The 14,611-nt window shown below is 43.0% G+C and overlaps 2 protein-coding genes across 5 annotated transcripts in view; both read right to left on the bottom strand.

Moving 5' to 3' along the window:
- The window catches only part of ST8SIA4 (ST8 alpha-N-acetyl-neuraminide alpha-2,8-sialyltransferase 4), a 103,741-nt gene extending 91,307 nt beyond the window's left edge, over positions 1-12,434 (bottom strand). The window contains exons 1-2 of the mRNA XM_055429710.2: positions 12,064-12,434; positions 5,239-5,370 (exon numbers count right to left, since the gene is read on the bottom strand). Coding sequence (XP_055285685.2) covers positions 5,239-5,370; positions 12,064-12,176 — 245 coding nt within the window. The 5' untranslated portion in view covers positions 12,177-12,434. The remainder of the gene's footprint in view (positions 1-5,238; positions 5,371-12,063) is intronic.
- Positions 12,215-14,611, bottom strand: part of LOC148777016 (uncharacterized) — a 35,851-nt gene continuing 33,454 nt past the window's right edge. For all 4 annotated transcript variants that reach the window (XM_088838447.1, XM_088838446.1, XM_088838449.1 and 1 more), the window contains one exon: positions 12,215-13,288. In XM_088838447.1, the coding sequence (XP_088694573.1) occupies positions 12,215-13,084 (870 nt within the window). In that variant the 5' untranslated portion in view covers positions 13,085-13,288. The remainder of the gene's footprint in view (positions 13,289-14,611) is intronic.

The raw sequence follows: 14,611 nt of genomic DNA, 5'->3' as shown, positions 1-14,611 counted from the left end.
TACCAGTGTAAGCTTTCTTAATATGTGGTCAAGTTATTACCAGCTTTTTAAAGCAGAGAATTGTGTTATCTGAGTGTGACTTCAAAGAACTACACAATGGAAGGATTACATCTGAGCCACCAGGGAAGCCCGAAGGATTCCTTACAGGTCTTTAACTGTTATTTTGTAAGCATAATGCAACTTCTGAAACCCTATTCGAAAAGCAAACACCTAAATTCAGCAACTGTCTTAACGATAAACTGACAGATTCAGAAAATATTTTTCACTTTTGGTTAAGACTAAAATGTTAGTCATAAAGATAATATTTTGTTAGGCAATGTTGGCTTAAACTGAAAGACTGGTTTAGGCTGTGAAACTGACAGGAATAGATGCTATACAGAAACTTTTCAACTGAATTTTCAGCTACAACTTCCCTTTCAACGTCACCCACCACTTGAAATAGCAGCTGCAGAGTCCTGGGGAATTAATTTACTAAACATTGTTTTCACTTGTGAAATGTTAAATATAGCTAACCTATCGCCAGGTGCCACTCTTTCTTCTCTGTAGGTTTCCTGTCAACAGCAAGCACACGTGCTGCGGCAGCTAAAATTTAATCTAAATGACATTGTTGACTTCATCAGTAAGTATTGTGAGGCAAATCTTACAGCTGGAAGGCATCACACGTTGAGAAACAAATTAGGTAGTGATACACATATATTAGGAATCAGTTTTTGCAAACTTTTTTGACTCGACAAAAATCACTGAATGAATTCAATTGTTTTCACTGAAGAAAAAAAAAGTTTAAGAAATGCCAAGTGTTTCATTATGCATAGAAAGAGCAGAGAAAACACAATTTTTTGTCTCAAAAGATTAATTCTGCAAGGCAACGTGCCTTAAAGCTCTGAAAAACCAAAAACATAACCTATAGCTTGTTAGGGTTCTGAGCTTAGGGTTCTAGCTGTTATAGGAAAGATATTCTAGTTAGTGTTAAAAAAAAAAAAAATTCTGAACACAACCAAATGAAAAGGCAAAACTGTCTCTAAAAAGCTTGAAGAAAAGCCTGTTTAATTTACACCTCAGGTAGCCATTTGATATTTGGTTCAGCATTTGGCAATACAGGATGAATTCTGTTATATTTTATTATGTTAGAGCAAAAAAACTCCATCTTGTGGACTTTACATAAAGATGCGTTTTAATAGTATGCACTTTTAGTATTAAACTTGAGCCTTCCAAAAAATTTATCTCATAATAAGGCTCTGGTTCCACAGTCAGAGAGGCCTGGCTTTGAAGAACTAACGCACTGTGAGACCCTAAATGGTCACTTACTGAACAAGTAGAACTGTATGTGGACCTTCTTCTAAAGTAAATCAATGCATGCAACAGCAAATTATTGCTGATAGCCGAAGCACATACAAATTTGCTGTTATGGTTAGTCAACCTACAAACTTTATCCATTGAAGAACTTTGAAACATAATGACACTATGAGTTGAAGACAAATTTGCTGACTAATCATGATGTGCTTATTCTGGTCCTGATGAGCAGTAGCTGAGCTCATACAGTTCTGTACATTTATATCTGGTATTGTAATTATTTAGATTTCTATTCAACATATGAAAAATGAGGGAACAAAAAGAAACCACCCAAAGATGGGAAAAAAAAAGTCAAGTCACAAATGTTGTACGTGACTAGATAATTTCTCAGTAGAATGTTCACAGATATACTCAGGACATCTGATGCATCTTAAACGTGTCATTTCTTAGCTTACAATATACAGAACAAGCTACTAACAATAAAATCAAGCCTTTAACCAAGCTAATTAGTTTAATTGTGAAGTTAGCTGTGGGATGCATAAACGTCCCTAAATCTCGATGAGTTTTCAAAGTACAATGAACAAATATAGGAAACCATCTCTCTCAGATAGCTCCCCAGAGGTACAGTTGTTTGATGAATATATATGAATCTTTTCTTGATGTGCATATGCAAGCAGCAGAGTGTACATAGGGCTGGAAGAATTAGTAATAAGAAACAAAATCATGTCTACAAAAGTAGGGGAAAATAATTTATCCTCAGTGACTGTTTCACATTTTAATGCAAATAGATAAATAATTTATTAGGAATGTCACAAAAGCATTATAAGTTTAATGAGATTTCAAAAATGAGAAAGATTTGTAAGCACTGTTCAATCATGTAAGATCAAAATTGATTAGTTGTAATGTCTTAATCAAAAACTTCAAAGTAGAATTTTGAAAACACTTGTAACATAGGCCCACACCCACTCACTGACACAAATTTAATGTGGTTCTTCATAAATGCTATAGATGTGGGGAAAAACAAAGGAAAATAACCAAAGTACTTTAAGATTAGTTTTAGGTTGGACTTAAAAAGAAAGTTAAACCATTAACTATTTTTATTCTACAATTTTTTATATTAGGTGTCAAATTGATACTAGTCACTACTGTGATAGGCAATTATACAATTTTTATAAACTGTATGTTGAGCAGTAATGGTTTTATAAATTATTATTTCCTTGAAAGGAAGTAACAACTTTGTATGTCTTATTCAATATTTGCTCACTGTTTAATTGTTTACTTCTTTACCTGCTAAGGAAAACCATATGAAAAGAGTATTAACATTTCATTCACATTATGAGCTATTATAATAGAAAATAAATCACCCTCAAAGATATGAATGCAACTCTCATTAATTTGTAAAGTTGTAATAATAAATTGCTTGGGTCAACTTATGTTAAATACTTTTAGCTTGAATATCTGAAAAACAGCAATAGATGGAGCCTCATGCCCCTATGTAGTATTCATTTTTTCACAGATACTAAGAAGGCATGGCCAGATTTATTGATTAAACTATTGCTAATTATATATTTTTATTTATTAGACTTTATCTGATTTATTATTCAGCATGGCTAGATATATTCATTACATTAATTATTAGATATAATAATTATATTAATTATTTCAATTTCTGATTTTATTTTCTTTCACTACTTTCCTTTACTTGATCTACAGGACCTTATGTAATTGACACCTTTCTCGCCAAATCATTCAAATTTAAAAGTTTACTTTCTGGCCATTCTTGTAGATCATATATTTTCTTTTTAATCACCCGTATCTCCCTCTCTGATCTACGTCTAAGAAATATTAAATCCTTACTCCATTCTAAACTCAAACACACTGTACTCATGGCCCCTTCTAGTTTCACATCCTGTAGCTTTTCCTTCATAATTATCTCATCTCTTACAGGGTTTCTAAATTTAAATGTGGGCATTGGAGTATGAGATAGTAAGGTAGGGATCATGAGATAGCTACGTAGGTATCATGAGAAAACAGAGCCAAGGTATAAAACTGTCGAACTGGAGATACCATGATTAGTGTTGGTTTCAGCCAAGGAAGTCGTAGTAGGACTACAGGCCCAGAGTTGTCACATTTTTCGATCTCTCAAGAGAATATGGAAATCTGTACTTTTATAAGGAATCTGCTAATTTATTAGAACTGTTTGAAGTTTCTTTTTACCCACTGGGAATAAATATTGATTGCTGCAAATATTCTACCCAGAAGACATCGATTTATAAACTGTCAGAGTTATACTACATCAGTCAGATGCTACTCATCTCCTTGTTATATTCTGCCTTCAAACACACAAAGTTCACCCTCAACTCAAAACAACCAAAGATGCACCATTTGACATTGCCATGGTTTGATTCCTGTTTCCAGTCCAGTCATACTGAAAGTTTTCAAAGAGGTCTACCAATTCCTGCGTTTCCATGGCACCTATCTCTTTTTAATTTCCAACCACTCTTTTCAATTACATCTTAACAAGGAGTGAAGTCATTGTCGTGAAGTCACTTGGTCGTGTCCGACTCTTTGCGAGCCCATGAACTGTAGCCCACCAGGCTCCTCCCTCCATGGGATTCTCCAGGCAAGAGTGCTGGAGTGCGTTGCCATTGCCTTCTCCAACCTTTTTAACATGTAGTGAGTGCCTTTGATACAATGCACTCTGTGAATTGCTATGCGTACACTGAAGATGAGGTAGTAGATCCTTTCTTCAAGAGGCTTATTCTACATTATATATAGATGTGAGGAAAGAAGAGAGGAGGTAGAAACCCAGAGAGATCAGCCAGCTTACCCGCTTAACCACTAAACCACTCTTACAAAATCTGTATGTCAATATGCAGTCATTGAGTAATCAGCATTTTACCAATGCTAGAAAAATGCCACATTTTATTATGTAAAGGATGGTTGGCCTCTTGAACTTTTAAAGAGTTCTGATGTACTGAAATGCTCTGATTTAAACATGCCAACCAACACAGCAAAGTAACTATAGTGAAAATGATCTTCTTTCCTCTATAATTCAGTTCAGTTCAGTTCAGTCTCTCAGTGGTGTCCGACTCTTTGCGACCCCATGAATCACAGCACGCCAGGCCTCCCTGTCCATCACCAACTCCCGGAGTTCACTCAAACTCATGTCCACAGAGTCAGTGATGCCATCCAGCCATCTCATCCTCTGTCGTCCCCTTCTCCTCCTGCCCCCAATCCCTCCCAGCATCAGAGTCTTTTCCAGTGAGTCAACTTTTCGCATGAGGTGGCCAAAGTATTGGAGCCTCTATAATTAGGAAGGCCCTAACTTTCTTCTTAGTTAGAGAATTATAACTGAAGAAAACAAGATATAATGAATATAGATAGGCACTGTATTTGATTTCAAGAGCTTATCTAAGTGAAAATACTAGAATCTTACAAAGAATAAACCATTATTCTAGAAAACTTTTTTGCTAATTTTTACCTGTTTAGGATATAATTATTGAATAAGTACTCATAGAATAAGTAACATTTATTAATAACTGTTGGCAAAAATAGCGATTGAATAGGCTCTACTTGTATCCAGTATGAGAAAACACAAGACTTTATTAAAGACTTTAGAGGAGTTAAAGATAATTCTCAAAATATATGTCCATTCAGACAATAGTATGTTAAATATTAGGGTTCTGTTGAATGTTTTATTTCATTAGTATAAAGACAGTATATTAAAAAGTCACATATTCATCCTTATATTTCTGACTGTATAGTGATTTCAGTTTTAAGACTTTACATCTTTCAGTGAGCAACATTAAGCACTGGTCCACTCTTACAACTCTTACAAGCATTCACACTTACAACTATAAATCAAGCATTCAATGTAAGTTTTCTAAGTCCAATATATTCTGGAACATGATATCAAATTCATTATGCCTTATTAAAGAAACTCACCTTATTTCTAGGACCAAAGAGGAATTGATTTTCCAACCTTCTACAGAATGCTGGAATATTGAAGAACCAGCCTTCCGAATGATTTTATCAGAACTATTGACAAGGGATCGACTCAAACACAGCTCACCATCTCTGGAACAGAACACAATAAAAGCTTTGTAAAAATAAGAAACCCTTTGTATAATATCATAATACCTCATTTAGATTACTGGTGACAGCTTATAGATACAACATTTTCTATATGTTAGAAGAAGAAGTATAAGCACGATGAAAGGTATTACAAAGATTAGGTGAATATGACTTTATCTGGCAATCATTTACACTTATTATTTCACTCACTCTTTTTAAATAAAACTGTTTTCATGTAAAGAAAAGACCTTTGCGGTACTTAAAGGAAAAACATTCTCATCAAAGTTCTGCTCCCCTTTAATCCCTCCCTCCCTGACGTCTGTAACAATAGAGACAGGATGTTTGGCCAGTTCTCCTGCATCTGTGTAACTGTGACTCCTAAGAGAGTAATTTTATTTTCACAGGAGACATGAGACATAAGGGAAAGAGCTTTGGTTTTGGAGTAAGACGCTGGCTGTCCAGTGATCCAGGCACGTTTGTGACTCTGTCGCTCTCCAGCGCCTCAGTCCTCTGACCGTATTCTCTGTACAGGCCACCGTGGCTTTCAGTTCAGTTCAGTCGCTCAGTCGTGTCCGACTCTTTGTGACCCCATGAACCACCGCAAGCCAGGCCTCCCTATCCATCACCAACTCCCGGAGTTCACTCAAACTCATGTCCATATAGTCGGTGATGCCATCCAGCCATCTCATCCTCTGTGATGAGGTGGCTTGAACCTTACCTTGAAAACTGCAAAAATATTAACTAATATGCTTCGACTTTGTGAGGATTAAATGGGACTCTGCACGTGAAAGTAATTTATGAAACAACTGAAGTGCTAATTCTGAAATTACATTGGTCTCAAAAAATCTCAACAATGAGGTGCTTTCCTGATAGTTGTTTGGGATGGGGAGATAAGAGATTGCAATTGGGAGAGTATCATTCAGTAGCCATTATTACTGGTATTTTCGGTTATATCAAAAAATCAACTGTGCTACCCCCACCAATCAACAGCAGGGGGCAAGTATATCATGAGGCATGCCAACAGCAGGGGTACTGACTGTAAGTGACAGATACCTATGATGGCATTTAGGCCCTCAGGGCCTTTATCAAAACCGTTCATTGTTCAGTAGACTATTTCTTGGCATTTTATTGATGTAAATCCAGACTCAGAGAATAAAAAAAAAAGCCACCTGTCTATGGCCTAGCCCTTTCAAATCTGTAGTTCTTTACATGTCACCTCTTAATTTTTTTTTTTTTTAAGAATCCCAAGAACATAGTTAAAAAGCAGCATGGCTATTTGCTCAGTCACAAAGTCTAAATCTGTGTTTATTATGTAGGCAATCCTCCCCTACTATCAATGGAAACACTGCCTGTGCAACAGCTGCTAGATGAATTCTGTAATTGGAGGCTTATAGTTTGGTATTTTGGTTTGCATTCTTTTTGAAACATGTAGTTCCAATTTAAAGCAACTCAAAGCATTAAATGCAACTACTCCCTGTAAAATTTAGAAGTCTATAAAAATTAATGTTTTAAACTGTTCTACTGATGAAAATGATACATTCACATGCCTATGCATGGCTAATAATAGTCATTTTATAGAGGTCATTTAGGATGTAAGGAAACAGGGTGCAATTACTACTCAGTGGCCCAGAGTCAATTTTTATATTACATGTCTAATCATGATAACTACATATGAATGAAAACGTGGCTGTACAGAGTTAACCTTCATACTTTTGGAGATGTGCTTCCAAGGGTATGGACACAAACATTTCTAGGGGTCAGTATCTTCCCAATCTTCAATTGGCCTGTCAATTCTAAACACAGATTGCTACAATTAAAATAACTATTTTTTCCACCAATAAACTTTTATAGCAGAAGTAAGCTGGCATTTTAAATACCTGTGGAAGATTGCTTTACTGACAGGTAGATAAAGATACATTTTTTTAAATTTATTTATTTTAATTGGAGGCTAATTACTTTACATTACTGTATTGGTTTTGCCATACATTGACATGAATCTGCCCCAGGTGTACATGTGTTCCCCATCTTGAACCCCCTCCCACCTCCCTCCCCATCCCATCTCTCTGGTTCATCCCAGTGCACCTAAAGCAGAATGATTCCTACCGTATCGTATGGAGCCTTTTCAGAACTGCAAAGATTTAAAGAAATGCTTTAAAAGTTTAAATCAGTTTTATTAATATATTAATGAAATGCTGTCACATTACTCTGCCCTTTGAATTGTTTTTTTTTTTTCACTAAACTGATGATCAGCCAAACTTCAGACTTTTATTGCTGGAAAGTATTTTGAATGAAAGTGTCTACAACTAGTCACACTTCTCCTTGAAGTCAGTGGAACTCATGTGTGAGAAGGCCAGGCTTCCAGCAATCTGAGGCTCTGGAGCAAACTTCTTTGTATAAAGTTAAATGAGTCCCAGGGGGTTTTTCACTTGTGACCTTGGTAGTACTTGGTCTTGGACAAGCCTTTTCCTTCCTGTGAATGCAAGGCATGAAGGATGTTGCCACCCCCTCCTAGCTTCTCATCCCAGATCCAAACAGCTGCACTGAAAACATTTCTTGCATGGGCTATATACAGGAAGATTCAACATGTACTTCTAAAGGGATAATTACACACCATATAAAAGAAATAAAGCAACATATAAAGTATTCCTGCTTCAGTTCAGTTCAGTTTAGTTCAGTCGCTCAGTCGTGTCCGACTCTCTGCGACCCCATGAATCACAGCACGCCAGGCCTCCCTGTCCATCACCCACTCCAGGAGTTCCTGCTTATACGCAGTTAAAAAACCCACTTAGATGGCCATCCATGTAATACCAGGGACAGAAGCTAGTCAGTAGTTATGTTACTGCTACTGCTAAGTCACTTCAGTCGTGTCCAACTCTGCGTGACCCCATAGACGGAAGCCCACCAGGCTCCCCCGTCCCTGGGATTCTCCAGGCAAGAACACTGGAGTGGGTAGTTATGTTAACTAGACTTTACAAATATTTTTCTCTTTGAAATATGAGTTGCCAGGCATCACTATAATTTATTCTATTAATTCTGCAGTATCTAATATGCAGGATTAATTCAGTTTCTTGAAATTAGGTACCCAAAAGCCCTGTATTCCACCTCATTGCAAACTCTTCTTGACTTGGCTTTGGAATGCGTTCTCTTAGGTTAAACTTCCTATTGAAAATGAAAATGTAAGTTATTTACACAAAAAGAACTTGCATCAAACTAAGCCTCAACAGAAAGAGCAGGCAGTTTTGTGTTTTCATTTCCTAAGTGTAAAACAACTGCAAAACAATGAGACACGCTACCTTAACTTACAGCGAATGGCTTTTATTAGAATTCCAAAGATAACATATGAAGCAACATGCAGGTTCTGGTTTCCTGAGTTACCAGAGTGTGTTCTACCCTAGAACAAACCGGAACAAACACTGCTGACAATGATAAAATACCCTTAAGTAGGAATGCTTATCTCCACTGGCAATCCTATCAAAAGTTGCAGAGCTAATACTGGAGATAATCTAGTGAGACAATCTAAAGAGCACAGTCAAATGAAAAAGGAGATCTCCAGATAATAAGAAAAGTAAGTCAAAGCGCCATTTAAAGTCCATCGTTAAAAAGGTATGTGGCAAGTTTTAAGGAGTAACAAAGCAAATGTCTGTTTGGTATTAAATTTGTTGTTTTCCCAAATGTATTATTTCATTAAATGAGTACACCCACATAATTTTATCTGTAGGACCTTTAAGTTAGCATATTTCTAATTATATCCAAAGAACACAGAGTCACTAAAAGAATATGCCAACTGAGAGGCAAATGACATTTTCCCTCATTAAGTAAAAATATCAGTTAAGAACAGACCCCTTTATACCCCTAAATGCCCTTTCAGTTAAACTTTATTAACTAGCCAACAGATCACTCGACCTATTCTTCAATCATTACTTATGACAAACACGCTGCTGGAATTCCTCTGGAGATGTGTGAATGTGGATGCTTGGTGTGGGAAGCTGAGCGGCTGTTTCTTGCTTTTCCCTCTGTGTGGAATGACTGCTTGACCCTGGATATAAGAAGAACCAGGTCACACTGACTCTAGATGGGACCTCCAGTGTTAAAAGGCAGGCAGGTGGAATAAAGAAAGAAACTACCTGGCTGCTGCCAAATGGAAGCAGGGACGCTAAATCCGAATCCAGAAGGGAGACCTAAGATCCAAGGACTATGGAAGTGCCCTTCACCGAATCTACGGCCCGCTCACAAGGTACGCAGCGGCGCCCCCAAAGGTCGGAGACTCCTGTTTACCTCTCGGGCGATGAACTGGCTTGGGTTGAGGCGGCCAAACCGCCACGCTGGGTTACTCATCTCCAAAGAAACCAGCCCCTCCACGTGGCTTGGGTAGAAAGAGTCAATGAGAAGAACCGTTGTTTGGGATGAGTCAACCCCGCCACCAGAAGCACTACTTGGGGGAGTTGAAATCATCAACTGCTATCCCCAGCTTTTCAGGGGCACGTTTCAGCAGAGCGGAAAGCGCTGGGGCGAGGGTGGGGTGGGGGGACCAGCTGTCCTCCCGGTGCGCCCCCCGAACCCAGGGCAGCGCCAGCTCCCAGGTTTCCGCGACCCGCGCGCCGCGCGCCGCCCGGCATGGCCGTGATTGCGGGTTTCAATCCGGGAGGAGGCGCGCGGGGGCCGACTGGAGCAAAGTTATTATTTTATTTGTAAAGGAGGCCTGATTCTTGCAAGAGAGGATGCTTCCTCCACCCGGGCGGGCAGCTCTCTCGGGGAGAGGGTCCCCGAGAACCCCCGATCCGCGCGCACCCCTCTTCCTGTTGGATGCGCCCGCCCCGCGCCTCGGAGGGGCGGGCTGGGCCCCGAGAAGGTGCGAGAGAAGCCCCTCGGGGCTGGCCCGACCCTCTGGCCAGGGCCGACGCCTGCTTGCCCCCGCCCCCGCCTTCACCCCCTCCCCTTCCTCCTCCTCCTCCCGGGGGCCCTGGGCTGCGCCCCCCGGCCGGCAGAGGCCACAGGAGGCATGTCGCCCAGGAAAGAGGGAGCATCCAGGACTCGGGGTGCGCCCCGCCTTCCCGCCGGCGGGTTACGGAGGCCTAGGGAAGGGGCCCCCCGGGGGAGCACCCCACCCGTTCCTCCCTCTCGCGCGCCGCAGGGTGGCCAGCCGCCGAAGCCCCGACCCTCGGAGTCCTGGCCGAGGACGCGGCCGCTTTGTCTGGGCTCAAGGCGCGCCTGCGGAGTCCACCGAACCCGGAAGATCACTGAGAGCCTCGACCCCCCACCCCCAAGCCCAGCCTCCCCCTCGGGCGCCCGTTCACCACCTCCCGAAAGACCCTTTTGTCCGTCTGCAAAGCCCGGTCTACCCGGGGATGCCCACCCATTCAGCCCCGACCCCCCAGAATCCTTCTCTGACCCTCGAGCCAGGCTGAAGGTTCAAGCCACCCCCTCCCAGTGTGAAGGACCTCACACAGTTCGGGGATCCCCCTCCCCGAATAGCCCATTTGGAGATTTATGGAGGCATAACAACCATCCCGCACATGCCTCTTTGGCTTTTTCATTCTCTTCCAGTCCCCTTCGACTGTACTTCTGTGTTAATTTTCTATCAAAGAACGGCGTCTTCTGTACAGATAAGCCGGCGTTTTGCTCATTTAAATTCCCATTACTTAGGGAGGAGCAGGAATATTAAGAAATAGAGTGCGTTAAGTTTAGTGTGTGCGCGCACGCACACACGTTTTAGCCTTCCTGTGCCCCCGCCTCCCCGCCCCAACGTGCAAGGGTTCTATCTTCGTCCTCATCTTTAGGGAAAAGAAAAACCAGGCTGGCATCTCTGCCAGTGTGGAGTTTCCGATAGCGACAGCAGACACCTCCGGATGAGGCAGGATTTCCGAAACAGGACTTCGAACAGAGTTGACAACCAGGGGTCACATCCTCAGAAAAAAAAAAAAGAACGCTTCCAAGCTATGTAAGCAACACAAAGTTGCAACCACCTCCTGGGTAAACTTCAAAGTCACAGAGGCCGGGGGGAGGGAGGAAGGAAGTGTGATATTTAGAGAACTGACTAGGGTGGAGGAAGATTCTGAACTCATCTAGACAAACTAAAGAGAAAGCAGAAATCTAGTCGATGTGTAGTAGAACCCAGTTTCCAAAACTGTAACCATGACGCCCATGTATTTGACCCACGGACAGCAAAGAAGGAAGTATCACTGGTTGACCTGGAGTTTCTAATTCAAATGGTGATACACAGATCTACTCGACGCCAAAACAAACAAACAATGGTGAATAGGAGACGCATTTCCTACTTTCTGGGCTTCAACTTCAGCCTTTCAGGAAGACAGCTTCTACTGGTACCTCCCTTTAGAGCTAGCACAGAGAAAGAAGGAAGGGCAATAAAGACGTCTGGACCTAGTTCTGCCCTGGGACTAAAAAGGGCAAGGGTGTCGGTTCTTTGTTGACACTCTGCGGGGACTTCTTTGGTTTGCGAGCCCCGGCAGCAACGCAACTGTCACTATCACCGCGCAGGCAAGTTGAACTCCTACTGAGAACCCGCCGTGGAGAAATCACACACCTCAACAACATCCTTTGTTATTTACTTCACAGACTAAGAGCTCACCGGCGGACCCGGCCGCCAGCACAACCCCAAGCCTCACCCGATCGCTTCTATTCTCATCTCACTCACGGCTGGACTTTCTGTCAGATCCTAGAATGAAGCTTTGCATTTACCCGATGAGTTGCGTCTCCCGGTGCTCCTCAGTCCGTGCCATCTCTTTTGTCTTATAAAAGATCAGGAGCAGACTGATCGTGCAGATCGTCCACCTCTTCCTGATGGAGCGCATCTTGGGTGCCCGGGAAACTCCTGGTGGCCCCAGCTCGCTCACCTCCTCTTCATAGAAGGATTCCGTTCTGGGGAGAGGTAGTCGCGGGGCGGGGGGGCAGGACCTGTAAAAGCCGAGAAGACCGTGGAGCCGGGATCTCCCCAGCAGCTCTCGAGGGTCCTCTGCGGCCGAGCTCCGGCTGGTACCCGAGCGCTGCGCGGGGCGCTCTCTCGCGCGGTTCCCTCCAGCTCTGCCTGGGTCGGTCCAGCGCCTCCTCCCTGGGGCTTCGGTTCCTTTGCAGGAGAGACACCTTGTGCATCGGAGGTGGCGGCCGCTTCTGCAGCGGGGTTCGGGGGCGTCACTGGCCCTTCCCTTTTTGCTAGCATGGAAATGATGAGCGAAGCCAGCCAATCACGGCGCCGAGGGGGCGGAGGCTGCTGTTGCCTTCGGTCGCCGGCTGCTGCTTGCAGAGTAACGTCGCAGGCATTGCCTGCGCGGTGCGTAGAGAGGAAGCAAGCTCGCGAGCTAAGTCGTGTACAGACACAATCGCGCTCACACACACACAGAGACACACACGCACGCACGCACCAGTGCTCGCACACCGTGGGAAGAGAGCGGCGCCCGAGGAAGAAGTCAGCTTGTCCTCTCAGGACAGCAAAGCTTGAGCTCGATCTGGGGATCAGGGCGCACCTAGATAGTCTTGTCCGCTTCCGCGTGGAGAGGACCCCGCGGCTGGGGACACAGATGGGAGACGCGATCTGAGAGCTGGGGGTGGCTAGCAAGAGGGGTAGCCGCTTCCAGGCGTCTTTGCTAAATATACACCCTCGCGCGCGCACACACGCCAAACGCACGGCCTCCAGAGGGGAGGGAATGGGGGGCGGGAGGAGGAGGGGGTTGGAGGACGTTTGATCTGCTGGGCGCTGCTCCATCCCGAAATGACAAACACACGCGCACGAGCGGATCTCCCACTCCGGGTGGGTGGTGGATGACCAGCCCAGCTCAAAATCCGGCGAGGAACCAGTGATGGCAGAGGTGTCATCGGGGACTTAATGGATATTTAGGAGGGTCGATCGCTGCCATTTGAAAACTCCTCACGCAGAAGTCAAGGAAACTCCAATCCCACTTCAACTTTCCTGCGGAGAGATCAGAGTCTGAGAAAAGCAGAATCTCCTTTTTAAAACGCAAGTAGACTTACACACACACACACCCATACACGCATACACACATTCACACACCCCGAAGAAAGAAGGGAGAAGAAATGAAGGGAGGGACGATGAAGGAAAAGGAAGAACAGCAAGCTTTTCTCTCAGTCTTAGTAATTTGTATTTAGCCTGATTTTCACCCTCCCTTTCCCTCTACTGTTATTTTGTTTGTTTGACTTCTACTGTATTGTGTGGCTGGAGCACTTTTTCCTTCCTAGATTCTAGTCTTCAGTTAGAGTCCCTCTCCAAGTCTTGGGTCCCCTAGCCTCAGCCAGAGAGAAGCTTGCAACTTAGTTTGCCTTGGTTTGGTTTTTGCGTGGTGTGGGTATGGTTGAGGTGAGTGGGGGAGCCAGTCCTAAAGTGAGACAGTGCCTGGAAGCCAGAATTTCCTCCATTTATCTGAGCAGGACCCAGACTCTGCTTCTAGCCCTTCCCCCAGAGCCTCTCTCAATTCAGTTTCTTGTTCCTTCAGGTTGAGCAGTGGCATTCACTCTTGGCCCCTAGGGCTTCCACCTCCCTGAACCTAGAACCTCCAGTCGTCTGCTGGAAGGGAGCAATAGTGGCAAAAAGTTTCCAGTCCCTTGACAACATAAAATAAGAAGGATGACAGCCAACACCTTTGGTTAAAAACTCTGGATCCCGGGCGTTGTTTGCCATTCTTCGCCTAAGATGTAGAAAGTTAAGAACCACTCAGGCCTCCAGCCTCCTATTCACAGCAGAGTGAAAGGAAGTTGGGTCTAAAAAGCTCAAAGGAGCAAGTAATTATGAACCTTTATTGACACTACAAGTGGCCCACCGGGAGCCTTTCGAGTTTATTGATGTCTCGGGAAATCCCGCTTGCATTAATGCAGCTTGATCACACTAGCTTGTCAACTAGCAAAAACTGCAAGAATAAACAGCTTCTTACTTAAGTGAGAAGGGTACCGGGATGCAGAGGAAGTGGGCAATGCATGGTTAGGATAAGTTAACTTTTGATGTTTAAGCAGTAAACAAACATATTCTGAATTTCAAATAAAACACTACTTGTTGCTGCTGATGGAGTAATATGTATAATTTAATTAAATTCATCCAACATTTCTTAAGCAATTCCTATGGACCAGAAAATGCGTAGTACCTGGAAATACAGAAGTGAATAAAATATAGCATCTAAGCAGATAGGAAGAGCACTCTCTCAGAGGGGTCAGACTGAGAAAAAGAAATCAAATAAGTTGCAATGTGAAAGTAAAAGTTGCGTCCAACTCTTTGCAACCCCAT

Source organism: Moschus berezovskii, chromosome 8, assembly GCF_049115385.1.
Source record: "Moschus berezovskii isolate FMDL1 chromosome 8, NW_MosBer_1.0, whole genome shotgun sequence".
Taxonomy (NCBI): Eukaryota; Metazoa; Chordata; class Mammalia; order Artiodactyla; family Moschidae; genus Moschus; species Moschus berezovskii.
This window is presented reverse-complemented; position numbering and strand designations above follow the sequence as displayed.